This window comes from Mangifera indica, chromosome 1 (genome assembly GCF_011075055.1).
Source record: "Mangifera indica cultivar Alphonso chromosome 1, CATAS_Mindica_2.1, whole genome shotgun sequence".
NCBI lineage: Eukaryota > Viridiplantae > Streptophyta > Magnoliopsida > Sapindales > Anacardiaceae > Mangifera > Mangifera indica.
The window spans coordinates 5,351,571-5,370,363 of NC_058137.1; the positions used below are offsets into that span (position 1 = coordinate 5,351,571).

Below are 18,793 nucleotides of genomic sequence, written 5' to 3' on the forward strand. Positions count from 1 at the left end.
CTGCAATGTGCATCCTGAACTCAAAAAATAATATTCAACTCATTTCTCTCCTGTCTTTTATTAATTGAATTTTTGTCTTAAAAAGGCACTAATTACCCAAGTCTACCATGAAATATCTATTCTTCTTTGGTCAAAAGGAGTACTGGCGAGCCAGACGAAAAATATAAATTATTCAATCAGGCATATTCTTTTCCAAACCCAGCTATGGATTTAAACATGATAACCTGGATCACATGTAGATGCGATCGAAAAGTTAAAATCTTTAGTGTGCATTTGATCTCGGAAAATAATGTATTAATGTGATAATCTATCGTTTATTAATAAATAATATTAATACTACCCATGTTTTTTGTATTTTTTGTCCAGGGATTTTGTAGAAGAACATAATTATTAATATTTTATGATGTCTAACTCCTGTTTGAAGATCAAACAATTAATTCAAATCAAATTATCCTATTGGAACAATAGCGCTTAGTGTAGGTCGTACGCAATCAGGAAAACGCGTTTCTCAAAAGCATGAAAGTGTTGTTTTTCAGCTGCTCCAAGGAAAGAATTACTTGCTTAAGAAACTGTTTCCCTTAGCAGACTCCAAGGATCTTTACTGATTGTTGATCCCAAAAGACTTCATTGGAATCTAGAATGCTAAACTTCCAATCAACTACCACGTTACATCTGCCAAGCTTTTTTTCAAGGAACGTGACCTATTACAGAGACATTATGAATTATATAACTGTATTGCATAAGAGTGAACTATATTTATATGATCATGTAAGAATGGGAAGAAGTTATGGGAGCTACTTTTGTCTGGAAAATAACTATGTAAATTTTATATACACACACACACATAATTAAATGAGTCTACCACCAACCCTGGCAATATTGTTTGTTTTTGGTTCTGCATGGGGTCTCACAATTTTTCTGAAAATTATTTGCTGTTGCGACCAGAAGAAGTGAGTCTCTGGCATCTCTTTGGCTTCTTACTCAACCATGACTTAGCACAAAAAGCATTTGTAGAGTACCCGACTGGGAAGGAAGAAAATCTCCAACGTAGAGGGCTTATATTCATCTCTCTCTTTGGGCAGAAAGTTCTACAACACTTGGCAAAACCCATAGCGTGCTTTGGATCAGCTTTCGAAATGTGGATGAACCTATTGTCATGTAACGGAAACTTCTTCGGGCTCTTGCTTCATGCTTTACAAAGTTAGTACTGGTTTCTTCTTCTTGAATTGAGATATATATAAATTTAATGACTGCTAATTGATGATCATTGATGAATTATTTGGATTTTGTTAGATAAGGTAATAGTTCCTGAAAGAACATCGGAAATGTTTCTGTCATCTGTTGGACATCTAGATAAGCGAAAGCAGCTGGACAACAAAATCAGTCATGGAGATAGAAGATATTACGCGATGCTATGTGCAATGGCTTCTAAATTATCATACGAGAACAGAGCCGTAGTTGAAACAACAGTCCAAAATTGCTGGAAGGTAAAATTACCCATTTGCATCTTTGGATCTTCCAAGGCTATATCAAACATTTTATCATTGCAATCTCGCGATAAGATGTTCACACTGTTTGGTGCAGATGGAATTATTGGGATACTACAACTTTTGGAATGGTACAAAACAATCAAATTCGACATTTGATTGTTACAATTAATATCTAGATATACAAGTAATTATAATTAACGTAATAGTAAATTTGATGTTGGCAGATTTCCAAAGAAAATTTACTACACAAGGGTTCATATTTCATGATAAAACTGCAGATCCTGACCTGGTTATTGTTGCTTTTAGAGGCACCGAACTTTTTGATGCAGATGCATGGTGCACTGATATTGATATCTCCTGGTATGAGCTTCCGGGCATGGGAAAAATACATGGTGGTTTTATGAAAGCATTAGGGTTACTGGTTAATCAAGGTTGGCGGAAGGAAATTGAACCACAGGAAACAGACGAGTACCCAGTTGCGTATTATATCATCAGAGAAAAATTGAGGACACTTTTGAACGAAAATAGTAGAACAAAATTTATATTAACAGGCCACAGCTTGGGTGGGGCTCTTGCAATTCTCTTTCCAGCAATTCTGGCATTGCATGAGGAGACATTGTTGTTAAAGAGACTTGAAGGAGTGTACACTTTTGGGCAACCTAGGGTTGGAGATGTGGAGTTTAAGAAGTTTATGAATAAACAGATGGATAAGTATGATTTTAAATATTTAAGGTTTGTTTATTGTAATGATATCATCCCCAGGTTGCCCTCTGATGACTCTACATTTTTGTTCAAGCATTTTGGGACATGTCTTTACTTCAATAGCTGTTATCAAGGGAAGGTGAATCATCTCTCCTCCTTTTTCTTCTTCTTCTTCTTCTTTTTTTTAAACAAAAAACTCGTATTTATATGTGCTGCAGATAGTTGAAGAAGAACCACACAAAAATTATATCTCAGTGTTGGCGACGATACCCAGAATCCTGATTGCGTTTTGGGAGCTTTTAAGAAGCTTTATTCTTCCATACAAAGAGGGACAGGAGTATTACGAAAGTTGCTGGCTGAAATTGGTGAGAATTGTTGGACTGGTACTTCCGGGTTTAGCAGCTCACAATCCCCAGGATTATGTTAATTTATCTCGACTGGGTTCTCCTTCTATATACGTCAAGCTTCAAGAATATTCGATAGAGGTCTAAGTTTATCTCCAGATGGAACTGAGTTTGAAGAATATTCGAAAGCCATCGCAAAATAAACACAATTGAAGGGAGTACAGAAGACTAGCCCTCCTAACAGTTAGGAATTAAGATTTTATTGAGATTTCCGGCAATTTTCTATTATTTTTGTTAATTATCAATAGTCAAAATTTTAAATAATTGAAGTAATATGAGTTAAATGTAATTAAATTTTCTTATAAAAAATCTAGTTGGTTCCCTTGTTAATATTTATGGTTTCTTAAGATTACCAATTATTTAGCAAATCAAGTTAACCGCCTGTTAGATGGTAATTAATTTTCATCATTTACTGGAATTACGTAATTTTAACTTTTGCGTAAGATAGATTATAATAGTAATAGTTAGAATTAATTAAACAATTTTGTATTTATTATATAAAAATGAATTGAGAATAACTTGATTTTATGGTAAGGTGATTTGTATATAATCATTTATGTCTAATGATGTATTTTCTTTTAGATAATCTTTTATATTTATAAGATGGAAATGAAATATTATAGTTTATAATTCAAATTTAAATTAAAAAATTAACTTCCTATTATGTTACATTGATCACATAGCAATGATCTTATCTCAATTTGCTAAAAAGTTGTCGCCACATAGACATGAGATAAGGATGAAATGTAAGTTGACACGTCGCTTATTTTATGGGAGAGATATCTACTTACATATTAATATACTAGTAGTTACTAGTAGTTATTTCTCTAGTTAGTTGCTTCTTTGTATTTCACCATGTTAGTTTAGTTAATATAGAGTTTTGTTGTATAACAATTACGTCCCTCAAGTTTTTGGAGTATGTAAGACTTCAAAATCTCTTTGCTTTTTACATAGATAAAAGACACTATGAGATTTAAGAGCTTCAATTATATTTTATGACAATAATGTTTTAACTAATGTAGTTAATGTCTCGTACATTTTATATTACATATTGATTATATCATTTCACATCACTATGAACTCTGATTGTACATATTTTGCTTGCATAGACAGATTGGTCATAAATGTTTTATAATCATTAATCTATCAAAGAAGGAAGTGAAAAACGCATATAATAAATTTTTTTTTATCACAAAACAAACCCTCAAAAGACTTATATGCATATGTATGCATGTACACATATATGTACACATCCACACACGTATATATATATATATATATATATATATATATATATATATATATATATATATATATATATATATATATATATATATATATATATATATATATATATATATATATATATATATGTATGTATATATATATGTAAAATTTTTGTTGTGTTATTTGCAAATTAGGTTTCGGACATTCCATGGGATGTTGATACGGATGGTTTAAGAGAGTATATAAGCAAGTTTGGGGATTTGGAGGATTGTATTGTCATGAAGGTTTATCTTTTATATCATCTATTTGTATAGTTTTTTTTTTAATAACCTATAGATTTCTTAACCTAATTGACATTGACACGAACTCTTATCCAATCATTACGTATAGACTGTAGTATAATACTTATGAAGGATGACTTTTTCAGAAAAAAATCAAAAGTTTTTGCTTGTATAATTTATTTTTAAAATTCCTTATATCAAATTTCTTTTCTCAATTATTGTTTGATCATCTACTTAGAAATTTTGAGGAGCTCTTATGTTTGGATGTTTTGCTTTGTAATTCTATTGCCTGTGATTCTATTCGCTATTAATTTTGTTTGGTTAATATATGTTATAAGTTGGATATTCCTGTAAATTGTTGTCAAAGGTGAAAATTGTCAAAAGGCGAAGAGGGGTCCTATTGCCTAGACTAAAAAAAAGGAAGGCAAAAGTGTCATTTTCTCACCTAATGAGATTAAAAAATTCCATGACAGAAATTTCTCATTTTCATTAAATTTAAGTCTTAGATCAAACTGACAACTAGTTATCATGTTTAGACCTCCTTACAATTATATAAGGGATTATTGACAAACAATCTATTGGATGCCTTAAATCTCTTTGGCAATCTATTCGATGACTCTAAATCTCTCTAGCAATTTATCTGACGACTTTAAATCTCTCCAAACAATCATAGAACTCATTGACAACCTCTTTGGCAACCTTAAAACTCATTATTGATCTCTCAATGATCTTAGAACTCACTAGTGATCTCTCTGACAACCTCAAACCTTATCGAAGACTTCATAAATTGCCGAAACCCCTCATATCTGGCTGAAAATTGCCCAAAACCATCAGAAAGCCTAAGACTTTCTCAAAAGTTCTCCAGAAATTATCAGTAGCCCTCAAAACTGGTCGAAGATAGCCTAGGTGATAGTAAAGTGCGCTTTTTTGATGCCTAAGCTTGTCCGAAAATGTCAAAAAAGTGTTAAAGACAATCACTTTTGAACCATTGGTTGCCTTGACCATGCTCAAGGCAATGGCCACATTGCCTTGAGTAAAGTGTTACCTAGGCGTGCCTTTGATTACTATACCCATTCCCCATTTCAGTTTCCTGCTAAACATTGTATTTGATGAGAAATTTGGACTAGAATTGTGGTATTCGTGGATTTTGGGAGCCAAAGTGTTTATGAAATTATTACTGGTGATTTTTCTTATTTCTTTTTATGTTTTAGGATCGGTCAACTGGACGATCTCGTGGTTTTGGCAATGTAACATTTTCATCAGTTGAAGATGCCAAGGTAAGTATAAAATCTAAGTTATTCCAAATGCATTGTCTTGTCTTGCTGTGTGATTGGAGATATAATATTAAAAATTGTATGCCTTATGATTCATTTTCTGCAGGCTGCAATTGCTGCTGAGCACTTCCTCTGAAATCGAATGCTGGAAGTGAAAATGGCTACACGAAAGGTTGAATTGCATCACCGGTTGCATTGTCTATTTTCCATTCCGTCCTCTTTTAACATTCATGTTGACAAGTTATAAGTAAATCATAATTGTGCAATTCATGACATATGGTTTATTTGGCAGGAGGAGATGTGGGCACCCCCGAGGAAAGCAACCAGAATATTTGTGGCTAGGATACCACCAGCTGTGAATGAAGCAACATTTCATAGGTGATTGGATGTGATCTATACAAAATAAGATAGTGTAATTCTCTTGTTGTTTTGGTCTTCATTCTTTGCTCGGTTATCAAGAGAAATGATGATAAATAAAATAAATATACTCTCTTTTGCAGTCATTTTGAGAAGTATGGTGAGATAACAGATCTATACATGCCGAAGGTGACCTTCTATCTCTCTGCTCTTGCATTACATTTTCACAATTATGTGACTAATACAGCTTTATCTGTTCATGTAATAACTGGTATTGCTTCATTTATTCATACAGACAAGTATGTGTTTTCTAGTGCATGTTTAAAGATAATTTCAAATACATATGCACCCAAGTACTGATATACTTGCACATTATTTTTCAGGTTGAAATTGATCTCTGGGATTTTTTTTAATGCTTTTTGCAGGATCAAGGTTGAAAAGCACATCGTGGAATCGGATTTATCACTTTTGCAAATGCAGGTCAGACAATTTTGTATACATGTTGTTGCCTTTTTTTTTTTTTTTTCACTTTTTGTGTTACACAGTCAATGAATCTCCTACCCTTCATTGTTCCCCCGCCTCCCTTTTCTTTGTTAATCAAATGTTGTGGTTATTAACTAAATTTTCTTGGTTACAGAGAAAAGACTAGTTTTTAAATGAAGTATTAGATCTTGCTGAATAAAGAGCTATTATTTGATGTACCTGAATTTTATTTTTTAGGTATTTACTAATTATCATTCATAGTGTTCTTCATGCTTCAGACTCAATTCTTCAAGACTTTTTATACCCCATCTATGATATTTTGAAAATAGAGATCTCCTGTTCTCTATCACAGCCATAGATTTACAGTATATAAGGAAGAGGTGCAACAAAGTGTAGCCCAATTGTATCTAGAGTCTTTTCTGAGGAGCTCTAATTTTAATTGTTATCTTTACTGTTATGGGCTTTTGAACTCTGCTTAATGCAAACTTTTAAGAAAAGGTACAGGCATGTATTTGGGCTGTTTTCTTTTCTTGCCTCTTCTGCTTGACATGTTGCAATTTTGATAAAACCATGGTCTAAGGCAAATTCTTGTTTGAAAATTATTGAGTTGTTTTTCCAAGAAGATATTGACAAAATTTGTGCTCCAAACTGATCTTTCTTTGTTATAGATTCTGTGGAAAGTTTAATGGCTGATACCCATGCATTGGGAGGCTCTGTTGTTGTTGTTGATCAAGCATCACCTAAGGCAAGTGTCATCACATCTGGCCTGTTTACTACTGATGTACTTATAAATCTTATCCGCTAGATGGAAAATCCATTCTGTCTTAGGTTATAATTGAAATTTTCTTCTATAGGCCAATAATATTATAATTTAACTTCCTATATTTCTTCACCAGTCAATGTTATATGTAGTAGTTAAACTTGATTCCCTGAAATTATAATTTCAGGAAGATGACTTTAGGCCAATAGGGAGAATGGCACATGGTGGGCATGGTGCATGCAATGCTTAAATTTCTGCTGCAACTATATGCAACATTAGGTGCTCCTACCTTATATGGCCATACAGGCTTATTTTACCGAAGTAAGCTCTTCTCTCTCTCTCTCTCTCTCTCTCTCTCTCTCTCTCTGTGAAGTCGTCTGCTTGATCGAACAGAGTGCCATTCATTTATGTAGTTTCCTATCGATAAATATTCCAGTGCACACACGCTCAAACATCACATGCATATATAGAGAAGATAAAGAACACATTAGTCAAGATGAAACCATACCATGAATGCAAAAACAAAATCATATCAATATGTGCTTTGCTTTTTACATTTAATGCTGTAATTTCTAAGTTGAGTTGCACCAGGAGGCTACAGTGGAATGGGTAAAAAGATTTTTGTTGGCAGGCTGCCTCAAGAGGCTACAGTCGAAGATCTGCGACAGTATTTTGGTAGATTTGGTCAGATATTAGATGTTTATGTCCATAAGGTAAGACAGCAATGTATGATCTGTGAGAGTTATTGAGTGTGGATCTTGGCAACTTATAAATATGTGTTATGTTACTTAGGACCCTAAGAGAACTGGCCACAGAGGTTTTGGTTTTGTGACCTTTGTTGAAGATGGTGTAGCAGATCTTGTATCTCGAAGGTCATATGAAATCTGTGGACAGCTGGCATTAAATGGATAATTTAGTTGTGTCATTAGCTGTTGAGATCAAGATAACTTTGTTGGCAAATTTTTAAAATTTTTTAATTTTTTGACTGCATGAACAGGTTGCAATAGATTCAGCCACACCTCTTGACGATGCTGGCCCCGGTGAAAACTTCATAATCAGTGGTGCTGAAGTCTTGGGGGGTTATGGTGGTCCAATGCACACATATGGCAGGATGTACAGAAGCCTCGATATTGATGATGTGAGTAATTTAAGTTCCTTTTTTTATTTTGGTTTCATATAAAAATGAAATCATATCAAGCTTGCTATACCACAATGTACAATGACCATGATTACTAGAGTGCCATTTTTAATCAAATAGAACAAGGCATTAGGTGCTCCCCAAGTATTTTAGTGAAAGCCATATTTGGTTTCTATTGCATTCATCATACTGTTACCAATTGATTTATTCATTTTGCAGTGGGGTTATGGGATTGGAGGTGGAAGACCATCAAGAGCAGACTGGAGGTATAGGCCTTACTAAGGTGCGGCGTAATTGTCTCCAAAACATGCTTTAGTTATAACAGAGAGGCTTTTGTCAAATGAGCAAATCTGTATTGTTAGGATGATTATTTGGTTGGTTTTTTTTTTTTTTTTTCTATTTTAAACTGCTTAGTATGTTTAAATGTAGTTGGACAGGAATTACTTTATTTATTATTTACTTGGATCATGTGCTCCGATTGCTTCTAAAAGGGTAGAGTAAATTTATGTTATGTCATTCCGTTGTGCTTGAGTAGGATTCTTTGAGCCCCCCTTTCGGCCTTGCCTGGCCGAACTCGATGATTATATGGATCCCCAGGACCTGGAATCATGTTGATGCAGATTGTGTCAAGAGTGCCATAGTCATAGTTATTAAATCTGTTTTTATCGTTTAATTGGGGGATGGATTTGAGTTGAATTGAGTTTAAACAAGAGTCAAATAGAGTTTGGTTTAAATATAAATCAGTCAGTTTAAGATATCGTTGGAGAATAAGAATCCTCAAAGTAAAGGTTATATAAAATTTATTGAAGAAATAAATTTGTTGACAATTTTTGGATGACTCGACCTGGATTTATAGCGTATTTGAACTCAGCCCGATTGAGCCACTTGGGAGCCCGAATCTTGTCCAGCCCTCTGGTCCGCTATAGATCTTTGGTTAAATGGTCTTTTGTGTCTTATGATGTGATGCAACAAATATCTGCCATACCATTAAATGCATGTTTATTTTTATTTTTCAGGAATGTGTTCCATGCAATTTAGAGCTTCTGGAACAGTTACCCCACGCTCAATCATTTTAAATGCCGAGTTTGAACTTCCTCTTCATAGAAGCATGCCGCAGCCACTCAAGCATCAACTTGAAAAATACTTCCTAATTTTTTCCCCCAACAATACCACAAGTGAAAGGGTTCTTTGTTTAAAAAAGAGCATCAAGTCATTGAGATGCAAAAAGTTTACAAACTATATGTACTTATAACCAAGTTTCATCAACAGCAGAGTATTAAGCATTGCAATGTAAAACCTCCTGATTCCAATTTGGGAAGACAATTGACGCCTAAAATAGCGGTAGGCATATACAAAATTTGGAACTAGATATAAGAGCAAAGCTATGTGCCATGGCCAGTGAAGCAGGTCCTGAAGGAACTCTTCTGCACATGCTTTTGGAAGAACCTAAACTTGTGCAAAGTCTGGGGAACCTGTTCTTCCTGAGTGATAGAGATAGAGCTTCTCATTTCTTCTGCTTTCCTCTGAGATACTTTTAACTTATTCAAGATCTTATCCATAGAGCGGGATCTTTTCTTTTCCAGTTTCATCTGAACCAAACTTACACAGTCATTAAGGCCAACAGCGTAACTAATATACCTCTCTTTACTCAATGAACAATTTGGCAATTCTGGATTTTGAATCCGTATCACAAGATTCACATTAGATTGAAGAATATAAATGTTATAAATTATATCATATCCAAATTTTCCAGAGGTGAAAATCACATAACATCCTTTGAATGAATGCTAATGTGTCAAAAAGGAGAATATCCCAGAAATGTTTGTCAAAATAAAGTGTCATGCATATTTCTATCCATCTATCTGTATGCATATTCCTATCCATATATTAACAAGCTGGAGTTGAGTTTATTACAGACCTCAAGTTTCCTAATGGCTGCCTCAGCTTTTGCCCTCTGCAAATTCTCCCATGCAGCAATCTTGGCTTCTTCTCTTTCCAACCTGCACATGAAACCAGAATTTCTTTGGCAAAGGTCTGTTTGCGATTCCTAAAACTTTAGGGCTTTCAACTGCAAGCTTCATTGGAAAAATAACCCCTTGAACCCCAAGTCTAAGCGCAATATGTAGTTAAACACAAAAAATTTGAAATGTCTTATAACTTGAATTGAAACCTCTTATTCAATAAACACGCCAACTTTGCTACATAAAAAAATGCATATAGAATTTCATAAAGTTATTCTCGAAGGACAGGAAAGGAGGTAAACAGAGCATACTTTGAAATGCTAGTTGCTGCCTCTGTAAGCTCCCAAGATGAAGCACAAGTGCCAGTTGGATTTTGGAACAATTCCTCAATATCTGGCACGCCTTTCTTAATGATTCTGGATTCATGTTTCTTGGAACAGCTTATCATGGTGGCTCGTTTATCTACTTGCACCTCCCTAATCTCCAATTTAGCAGGATAATCACTCTGTGGTTCGTAAGAAGAGTTAGGAGATGACTGGGAACTACCCTCAGGGCTCATTTGTGTAGCCATATCTCTTTGTGACGGCACCTGAGAAGCCATGTTTTCGGCATCCAAGATTTCATCAAGCTTCTCATCTGCATGTTTAATCCAACATTATTGACAAGGTAGACTCAGAAAATTAAAGCAAGAGGGTGAAATAAGATGATCAATGTAGGAGCTTCTTCAATTGATACTCATAACTAAAACAGTTCTAGGTACAACCTATTTTCCAGAAGGAAAACGAAGTTTGACCAAATTTCATTTGGTTGTGTTGCAACATTTGCTGCACCTGATAAAAGGAAATTCTAGGGATTCATACTTAGTCAAACACAAGAAAAATAGAGGTCTAACCCCACTTTCCAGCACTGACATTTAACAAACACAAATATTTCAAAAGAGTAATTTCATCATAATTCATAAGGATAGTTTTCAGGTGTGAGACTGAAAGTCCATCCTGTAGCATTGGCTGACTAAATGTTTTAGCTTACTAAGGTAGCAAAAGGAAACGAGAAAGAACAAACTTTCGAGAATGAATTCTTGCCCCTGCATATTCAATGTAGAAAAAAGTCACGCTTAAGCTCTACAAATCAATGATCACAAGTCCCTCCATGTAGGAGATGCTAAAATGGACTTTGTTGTCTTGACCTTTTACAGATTTCTACTGACGTTATCTAATCTCTCTGAAATTCTTCTTCGCATAGATAAACAGATTTGATCTACAAAATTATTTCAAGACTAGGAGTATGATCTTGCCATATTGGTTATAAGGTGCAAATAATGGGGTAAAGGTTATTAGGACAATAAATGCCCCAGAACTATGTACATATGTAACATTGGGGGACTAACATAACAAAGCAATCAAGGCAAGAATAAAAGAATAACAAAGAAAGGAAAACTATACCTTGAGAGCTTGTCAACGAATTCTCACTAACCAAATCTGACCAACCAGGTACACTACTGGAGCGGGCCACATGGCTCTCACTCTTCATCAAATAGCCCTGCTCAACACCATAGTTAAGACAAACCCCATTAGGTACTAAAACTCCAGTCGAAAATGGAGACGCTGCCATAAAATTCTTCGCACCACCACGATCAAGAAGCTGCATAGCAGGTGAATACTGCCCCATGACAGGAGGCACAATAGGCCCACTTTTGGACTTAGGCCGCCTCTGAAACTGAGAATGTAAAGAAGGAGTCTTGGTAACACCGTAACCTGAAACTGGACTACAAATCCACCTCTCTGCATCTTCCCATTTAGAAGGCAATGTCCTTCCACTATAAAATGGTGTCAAAGCAGCAGCACTTATGTGCCTCTTGCTGCTGCTGGTACTTGTTGGGTGCGGCACACGCTCTGAACTCCATCCCTTGGGAGCTCCAGGACTTGGAAAATAACCTAAACCCTCTGTAGCAACTAAGCTTTTCTTCATTTGTTCGAATAAAATATTATCAGCCCTTGTGAAGCTAATCTTTCATTCTTTCTTTGTTAGCTTGTTCATTGCCAGAAAAGCTTTGAAACAATCCAAGAAACCAAGAAAGTGCAAGGTAAGTGAAATAATGGCAAAAAAATAGCATCTTTGCTGGCTTTACTGGCTATTTAAGGTCATTTTTTTTATCGGAGGCGATAATGTAAATTTTATAGATGATACCGATATTTGTTTGCATTTGGACAAGGCTCACGGGGAGAGAGGAATGATGGTAATTGATGCATAGAATGGAGTCCATGAAAATTTCTAATATTTAGGATGTGGCCAATCTCTGCATCAAATAATTGTTTGGAGACAGAGATGGCTAACTTACTTTTCACAACTGGAGCTTGGGTGGAGTTATCCCTCCCTTTGCTCCATTCCTGCAATACAGTATTTACTTTTTACCATAAAGTAAATTATAAAATTATACTGTTGTGCAGAGCAAAAAAAGAAGTGCCCACTGCTCACTTCTGAACCGCTTTGCCGTGTGTAACTTACATCAGTCATGATCTCCATTGAGACTTAGTCAAAGTATAACAGAGGAAGCATGCGGTGAGAGAGAGAGAGAGAGAGAGAGGTTATATTTGGTTACAAGAAATAGAGAATTTTGAGAATTGTTTATATTTTCTTTGGATAGGGAAAAAGTTAAAAAGTTTTGGGATTTGTAAAGGCAAGAGAAGCGACAATGGCGTTTTGTGTCTTCAAGGTAAACTTCGGGTAGTGTTTGCTGTCACAGCACAGCAGCAACACCATGTCGTTGCGGCGGATTAGCCGTGGCTTTTTAACATTTGTTAATAGCTTCTTCCTTCACCCTGTTTAGAAAATTGTGGGCATTCCATGGCATCAGGCAAATATTGAAAATCTAGTTGTCATGTTTGAGTGAAAATAAAACAAGTTTCGTAAATAAAAAAAGTATGAATTCAAATCATTTTTGCTAATATTATTATAAAATGCTGGCAAAAACCTTGCCATGGTTCATTTCCAAAAAAATAATTGAATTTAAATAGGATTCCTTTTTATCCAAGCCGAAAACATGAAAATCAAAGTTAGATTTATGCAGATGCCCACAGGCGGTTTTGGATTTCATCTGTTTTGATCCCATCCATGATCTGTAGTCATGTATAATCAAAATTCAATGAACAAAATTATTTTTAAAATGGTTATACTAATACAGGATACAGCGGGGCACACACACACAATTTTCTTCTAATATCTTTATATTGGTAAAACATTTTAGAAATAAGATTTGTCTTGAATAAATTTGTGATGCTATTGAAAAGGAACTTGATTTTATATTCAAATCACTCTCATTTGTAAGATTTTTGTGTACTATCTTTTAAAGGAAACGACAACTAAGAATGTACTTTTACTAAAATTTAGGTCAAAAGATTTATTTCACTCAAGATTTAGCATATCTCTAAATTTTTACTTGTTAAATTTAAAAAATATTAAAATTAAATTTTAGGCCAAAAGACTTATTCCCACCCAAGGTTTCATGCATCTCCAATCAAGTGTTAAATTATTATTTAGAGATTTTACATACATCTATGCGAATCATACATATCAATTGTGACAAATCTGATCATTTTGACCAGGTTTTGAATAGTTTCTATGTCAAAAAATCACTAGAGAGAGAAGAGATGTCAGTGGTAGAGTTGATAATACGCCAAAGTGTATTGTTGGAAAGAAAAAATGAATTGTTTAAAATATAAATATAATATTTTAAACTTTAAGGGATGACGTTAACTTTAAAATATGAAAACTCTATAATTAGAGAGAAAAAATCAACTTTTTAATTTGAAAAATATAAGATTAGAGAGAAATTATCAGTTTAAAAAAGAAAATTTTATATTTAATAATATTAATAAAATTTAATATAAAGATGAGTATTTAAATTTTTAAAATTTTAAGGGTTAACCGAACTAGGGGTGGGCATAAGTCTTTAGACCTGAAAATTAATTTTGAAGATGCATGACTTGAGTGACCACTATAAGGGACAAACTTGTTCCATATTTTCATCCATCAGGGGAGAAAACATGGGCCTCTGTCTGCCAATACCATATTTCTAAATTTACGCCATCAAATGTAAAGTGCCACATGCCTCCACATTCACCATCGTGGTTGTAGAAATTTTGTTTTTTAAATTTCCTGGATTGCCTTTATATTTTCTCCTGATGTTAGAAAGTTATTAATTTTTCCTGAGCACTTATGTATACTCTCTTGTACGCTTCACAGACTCTGTATTTGTGTTTCAGAATCACAAATGGCTTCAACTGTGTTCTGCAACTCACTGATTCCTTCCACAATAGTTTTCTCAAGAACCCACTTGCCAGTTCTCCTTTACAAAGACTCTTCAGCAGAATTCTCACCTTATATTAACTATAACTGCCACTTGAGAATCAACCAAAGTGGGAAAAGAAACGAACTTGCACAGGTAAGAGCTACAATGACAGAGTCTCCAACAAAGGATAGTGAAGCTGCTGGGCTGCAGACGAAAAGAAGTTGACGATTTTAGTTGCTGGGGGTGGAATTGGTGGGCTGGTTTATGCTTCGGCTGCTAATAGGAAGGGATTTGAAGTAGTTGTGTTTGAGAAAGATGTGAGTGCTATACGAGGAGAAGGTCAGGACAGGGGTCTAATTCAGATACAAAGCAATGCATTAACTGCTTTGGAAGCTAATGATTTGGATGTTGCTGAGGAGGTTATGAAAGCTGGGTGTGTTACTGGTGATAGAATTAATGGATTGGTTGATTGAGTTTCAGGTAATTGGTATGACGTTTTAGCTTCTTAACTTGATTGCCTTTGATTTGATAAATTGGTTCCGTAAGAAGATTCTTCGAGTACGAGATTGACTGTAATTTCTAATTCTGTGTGAGATATATCTCCTGGAATTTGGTGGGCTTGTATTTGATTGATCAGTTCAAAGCCATTTAGATTGTTTTTAATGATTTTCTGCTCTTCATGGTTGAAGTTTGTCAATTGAAAAGTATAGACAGTACAAGAGCTTAGGTTTATAGTAAGACTCAACATTCTTCTTATAATTGGGATTTTAGTTGTCGACTGATAATTTAGTAGAACTTTATTCAAGATGCTGTTTTTGAAACCCTGAAACCAAAAAATAACTCAAAAAGGTTATTTGATATAAACATTAGCTTGGAGACTTCAAAATTACTATGGATTAAGATAAACAAATAGAAAATAAAACAACAAACTCAAAAGCTGACATTGGTTGGGTTTTCATCATGGTGAAGCTTGGGTTTTCTGTCATGCTATGATTGCCTTCTGTTGTTCTAATGAAATTGGTCCATAGTTCCATGCCCTACATCAATTTTAAATTATCACCTCTTTGGTATATGGTGTTTATCTATTAATAATGTCAGTAGTTTTCATGTTTTTTGCTGTTTTGCGATTCTTCTTCATTTCAGAATTGTCCATTGGTGCAATCTTCTGGCCACTTATCAAAAAGGATGTTGTTTATGTAACTGACTAGGTTGTTGTACCCAACAAACTTTTTTGGAGTCTAGGAGAAATGGAATTGCTGGGTTTGTTTTACTATAGGTTTTTGAATCAAATATTAATTTACAGTGATTGAAGTGAACAAAGACAACATGATGTTTTGAATACTTTTGGAAACCTCTATATTTGGTGACAATGGCATGATTCTTGGCTGCAGTAAAATAATTCATCTGTCAGAAATCTTTGGTGATAAAAAAACAACCATACAAGAACTAATAACAAAGTAAAAGTGGGATAAAAAAACAACAGAATTGAAACTAGTGCACTCAAGTCTGCTCTGGCTCAAAAACTGGTCATGTTATTCAATTGATTAATTTTAGTAATTATACTTCCAAACAAGATCAATTGTTTTCACATAGAATAATTTCAGTTTATTCCACAAATAACAAAGTTGGAACTTGATTAGTGGACCAAATACACCTAATGCATTGTTAATGTTAATTGGTATCTTATGTATGTCACTATGCAACAATAATGCCATCATTAGAAATAGATCAATTCAGGAAAATATCATTTATTGTTGCCAAGTTAGATGCTGAAATGAGTTGTGTAATTAAAAAGTTATCCAAAGTCCACATAATATGTCATAATGACTGCTTCTGTAGGAAAATGTTAGTTATTGGCATCCAATCACACTAAATGCTTCATGGTCATCAGGTCCATCAAGTTTGATACTTTCACTCCTGCAGCAGAAAGGGGTCTTCCAGTCACTCGAGTAATCAGCTGAATGACTTTGCAACAAATCCTTGCTCATGTAGTTGGGGATGAAATTATTTTGAATGACAGTAATTCTGTTAAATTTGAGGAAAATGGAGATAAGGTAGTGTAGCTGCTGATTGGTTGCAGATCATCCATTTCTCACTGAGTGCTTTACTGGATAGCATCTGATAATTTTCTTTTGTAAAGTAGACGTCTCGACAATTCCTTCATGATGACATTTCATTCTTTTGTACTTGTGTTGTTCACGAGCTTAGGTTACTTTAGTGCTTGAAAATGGAAAAAGCTATGAGGGTGATCTTTTAGTTGCAGCTGATGTTATATGGTCAAAGGCATTATTGTAAATAATATATAATTCTTTTTCTAATGCTGATCGACAGTTTTTATTGTTCAATTGTTATTCATTGTGATTATCTTCATCTTGGAAATATTTCAAAATTGTTTTTCTTCTGTGAAGGTGAGGAAACACTTATTTGGACCAAGTGAGGCCACCTATTCAGGCTACACCTGTTATAGTGGTATTGCAGATTTTGTGCCTGTTGATATTGAGACTGTGGGGTATGTTCAACTCTGCTTAAATACTTCATGTTTACCCTTCCTCTGCCATTGTATTTCCTAGGCTATCTGTTGGAATGTGGATTAGGCTTTCTTTTCTTTCTTTCTTTTCATTCTTTATTATTTATATAATTTTTAAAATGTATTTAGCTGCATATTGTGTTCTCTCATGTGACCTTCTATTCGGAAGGTATCGAGTATTTCTGGGACACAAACAGTACTTTGTTTCTTCTTATGTGGGGGCTGAAAAAATGCATGGTTTGCATTTCACAAGGAACCACCTGGTGTTTTGGATGGCCCAAGGGGTAGAATCTCTTCCAAATCTCTAGAAATTCCAACTATGCTTGTTTTTGAAATTCTACTTAGATATTTTTGCAGGCAATAAGTGTGTTGACTCTGCATAATGAGCATATATCATAAAATTGATTTATAATCTCCTTGGAAGGAAAACAAAACTAATTCTTAAAATTACTGTTTTAAAATTGCATCTACTAATTGATAGGGATGTACCAGGAAGTCCTGAAAGTAACAGAAATGAAAGTAAAATTCTGGGTAATTTACCAGGATGCAGTACGCAAGGATTTTCTACAACAGATGATCTACACAAAGAGGGGCTCACAAAAAATTATGTTATCATTATTTGAGAGTTGTTATGTCTGGCTTTTCTCCCAACTTCATGGTAATTGATAAATGTATTGTATTATTATAAATGGAGTAGCTGAACCCTGAAAGAACTTTTAATTTATACTCTTTTTCACTGAATCACTTTTTTAGTTTCTGAAGATGCATTATTTGAAGAACAATGCAGCTGAACTGAACAGATGACATCAGGAATATCTTCTCTTTCAGATAATTAAATATGAGAGAAGGATTTAAATGTTGAATGCAGTGATTCTTCTTTCTATGAGTACACATCTGTTTCATATATTGTCGGGTAAAAAGGAAAGGTTGTTGAAAATATTTGAGGGGCAGTGTGATAATGTGATAGATTTAATTGTTGCTACAAATGAAGAAAGCAGTTCTTCGATGTGACATATATGGCAGGACACCCCATATTCACTTGGGGAAAGGGTTGTGTTACGTTAAGGACTCTGTCTATGCCATGCAGCCAAATATGGGACAAGAGGGATGCATGGCTGTTGAGGTATACCTTGCTTTAGTGTGATTATTTTCCAAACCTTTTAAGACTGTGGACATAAACATAAATTGTTAGACTCCCAAATGTGAAGGTGTATCAGAACAGGGGTAGTCGTGGGAATAGGGGATTATGTTGAGTGAAGATCCTAGGTGATTCTCCAATCATGGGAAAGGGCCACGTGCCCAACTAGGATTGGGATGGGGGATATTATTGTGTATAAGGAATAAAATAACTTGAAAAGGCTTTGGGCAATGTGGTTTTTTTGATAGGAAAGCTTTGACTTTAAAGAGGTGACTGCTCGAATAGCCAAAAATTCCCTTTTTACAGTATTTTGTGTGAGTGCTTTTTTTTTTTAAAGAATATCGGTTGACTTGTATTTCTCTATTTTTAATCAATAATATACATGCTAGTTTTCCTCTTCCCCATTTGTTGCTAGCTTTTCTTTGAATTGTTGTTATTTCTCTGGTTTTCTCTAAGTTTCTAATCTAATTCCTAATAAAGTGATATCAGAGCAGAAGTTTCTGGGGAATTGTCCTGACAAGAATGGATTCTAGGGTGAAAAGTCTAGAGAAAGAAGTAGTAGCGGTTAAATACATATTAGATTCATTTACCTCTAACATACAGTCAATTAAGGCATGTTTAGTGGGGGCTTTAAAGAGGTTGGAACTGAGAGATGATTTGAAAAAAAAATTCAATAGAGATGTTGTCTTCTATGGTGAAAGCATCTCCAATGGTGGTCCAAGGTAATGAAAATGTTGATCCTACCAAGGGTTAGAGGACAATT

The 18,793-nt window shown here is 34.5% G+C and overlaps 3 protein-coding genes and 1 pseudogene across 3 annotated transcripts; 3 read left to right on the forward strand and 1 right to left on the reverse strand.

Moving 5' to 3' along the window:
- Window positions 1-899: 899 nt before the first annotated feature.
- LOC123208971 (triacylglycerol lipase OBL1-like) lies at window positions 900-2,804 on the forward strand. Its single transcript, XM_044626669.1, has 5 exons — window positions 900-1,200; window positions 1,294-1,487; window positions 1,585-1,618; window positions 1,715-2,331; window positions 2,411-2,804. The coding sequence occupies exons 1-5, from the start codon at window positions 900-902 to the stop codon at window positions 2,681-2,683; spliced, it is 1,419 nt and encodes a 472-aa protein (XP_044482604.1). The 3' UTR covers window positions 2,684-2,804.
- Window positions 2,805-3,671: 867 nt separating this feature from the next.
- On the forward strand, window positions 3,672-8,500 carry LOC123227061 (annotated as a pseudogene).
- Window positions 8,501-9,249: 749 nt separating this feature from the next.
- Window positions 9,250-12,334, reverse strand: LOC123229932. Its single transcript, XM_044655987.1, has 4 exons — window positions 11,520-12,334; window positions 10,389-10,713; window positions 10,035-10,116; window positions 9,250-9,705 (listed from the first exon to the last, which is right to left on the reverse strand). The coding sequence occupies exons 1-4, from the start codon at window positions 12,043-12,045 to the stop codon at window positions 9,499-9,501; spliced, it is 1,140 nt and encodes a 379-aa protein (XP_044511922.1). The 5' UTR covers window positions 12,046-12,334; the 3' UTR covers window positions 9,250-9,498.
- Window positions 12,335-16,258: 3,924 nt separating this feature from the next.
- On the forward strand, window positions 16,259-18,146 carry LOC123229940 (zeaxanthin epoxidase, chloroplastic-like). Its single transcript, XM_044655998.1, has 4 exons — window positions 16,259-16,419; window positions 16,774-16,874; window positions 17,374-17,550; window positions 17,646-18,146. The coding sequence occupies exons 1-3, from the start codon at window positions 16,327-16,329 to the stop codon at window positions 17,513-17,515; spliced, it is 336 nt and encodes a 111-aa protein (XP_044511933.1). The 5' UTR covers window positions 16,259-16,326; the 3' UTR covers window positions 17,516-17,550; window positions 17,646-18,146.
- The last annotated feature ends 647 nt before the right edge of the window (window positions 18,147-18,793 follow it).

Bases quoted from the DNA above. Each gene is read 5' to 3' on its own strand.
- LOC123208971 (XM_044626669.1), top strand. From the start codon at position 900: ATGGGGTCTCACAATTTTTCTGAAAATTATTTGCTGTTGCGACCAGAA. The intron at 1,201-1,293 runs GTTAGTACTGGT...GGATTTTGTTAG, and splicing joins CTTGCTTCATGCTTTACAAA to ATAAGGTAATAGTTCCTGAA. The intron at 1,619-1,714 runs GTACAAAACAAT...TGATGTTGGCAG, and splicing joins ATACTACAACTTTTGGAATG to ATTTCCAAAGAAAATTTACT.
- LOC123229932 (XM_044655987.1), bottom strand. From the start codon at position 12,045: ATGAAGAAAAGCTTAGTTGCTACAGAGGGTTTAGGTTATTTTCCAAGT. The intron at 10,117-10,388 runs GTATGCTCTGTT...TTTCATGTGCAG, and splicing joins GCAGCAACTAGCATTTCAAA to GTTGGAAAGAGAAGAAGCCA. The intron at 9,706-10,034 runs GTCTGTAATAAA...AGTTTGGTTCAG, and splicing joins CAGCCATTAGGAAACTTGAG to ATGAAACTGGAAAAGAAAAG.
- LOC123229940 (XM_044655998.1), top strand. From the start codon at position 16,327: ATGACTTTGCAACAAATCCTTGCTCATGTAGTTGGGGATGAAATTATT. The intron at 16,420-16,773 runs GTAGTGTAGCTG...TCTTCTGTGAAG, and splicing joins TTGAGGAAAATGGAGATAAG to GTGAGGAAACACTTATTTGG. The intron at 16,875-17,373 runs GTATGTTCAACT...ACTAATTGATAG, and splicing joins GTTGATATTGAGACTGTGGG to GGATGTACCAGGAAGTCCTG.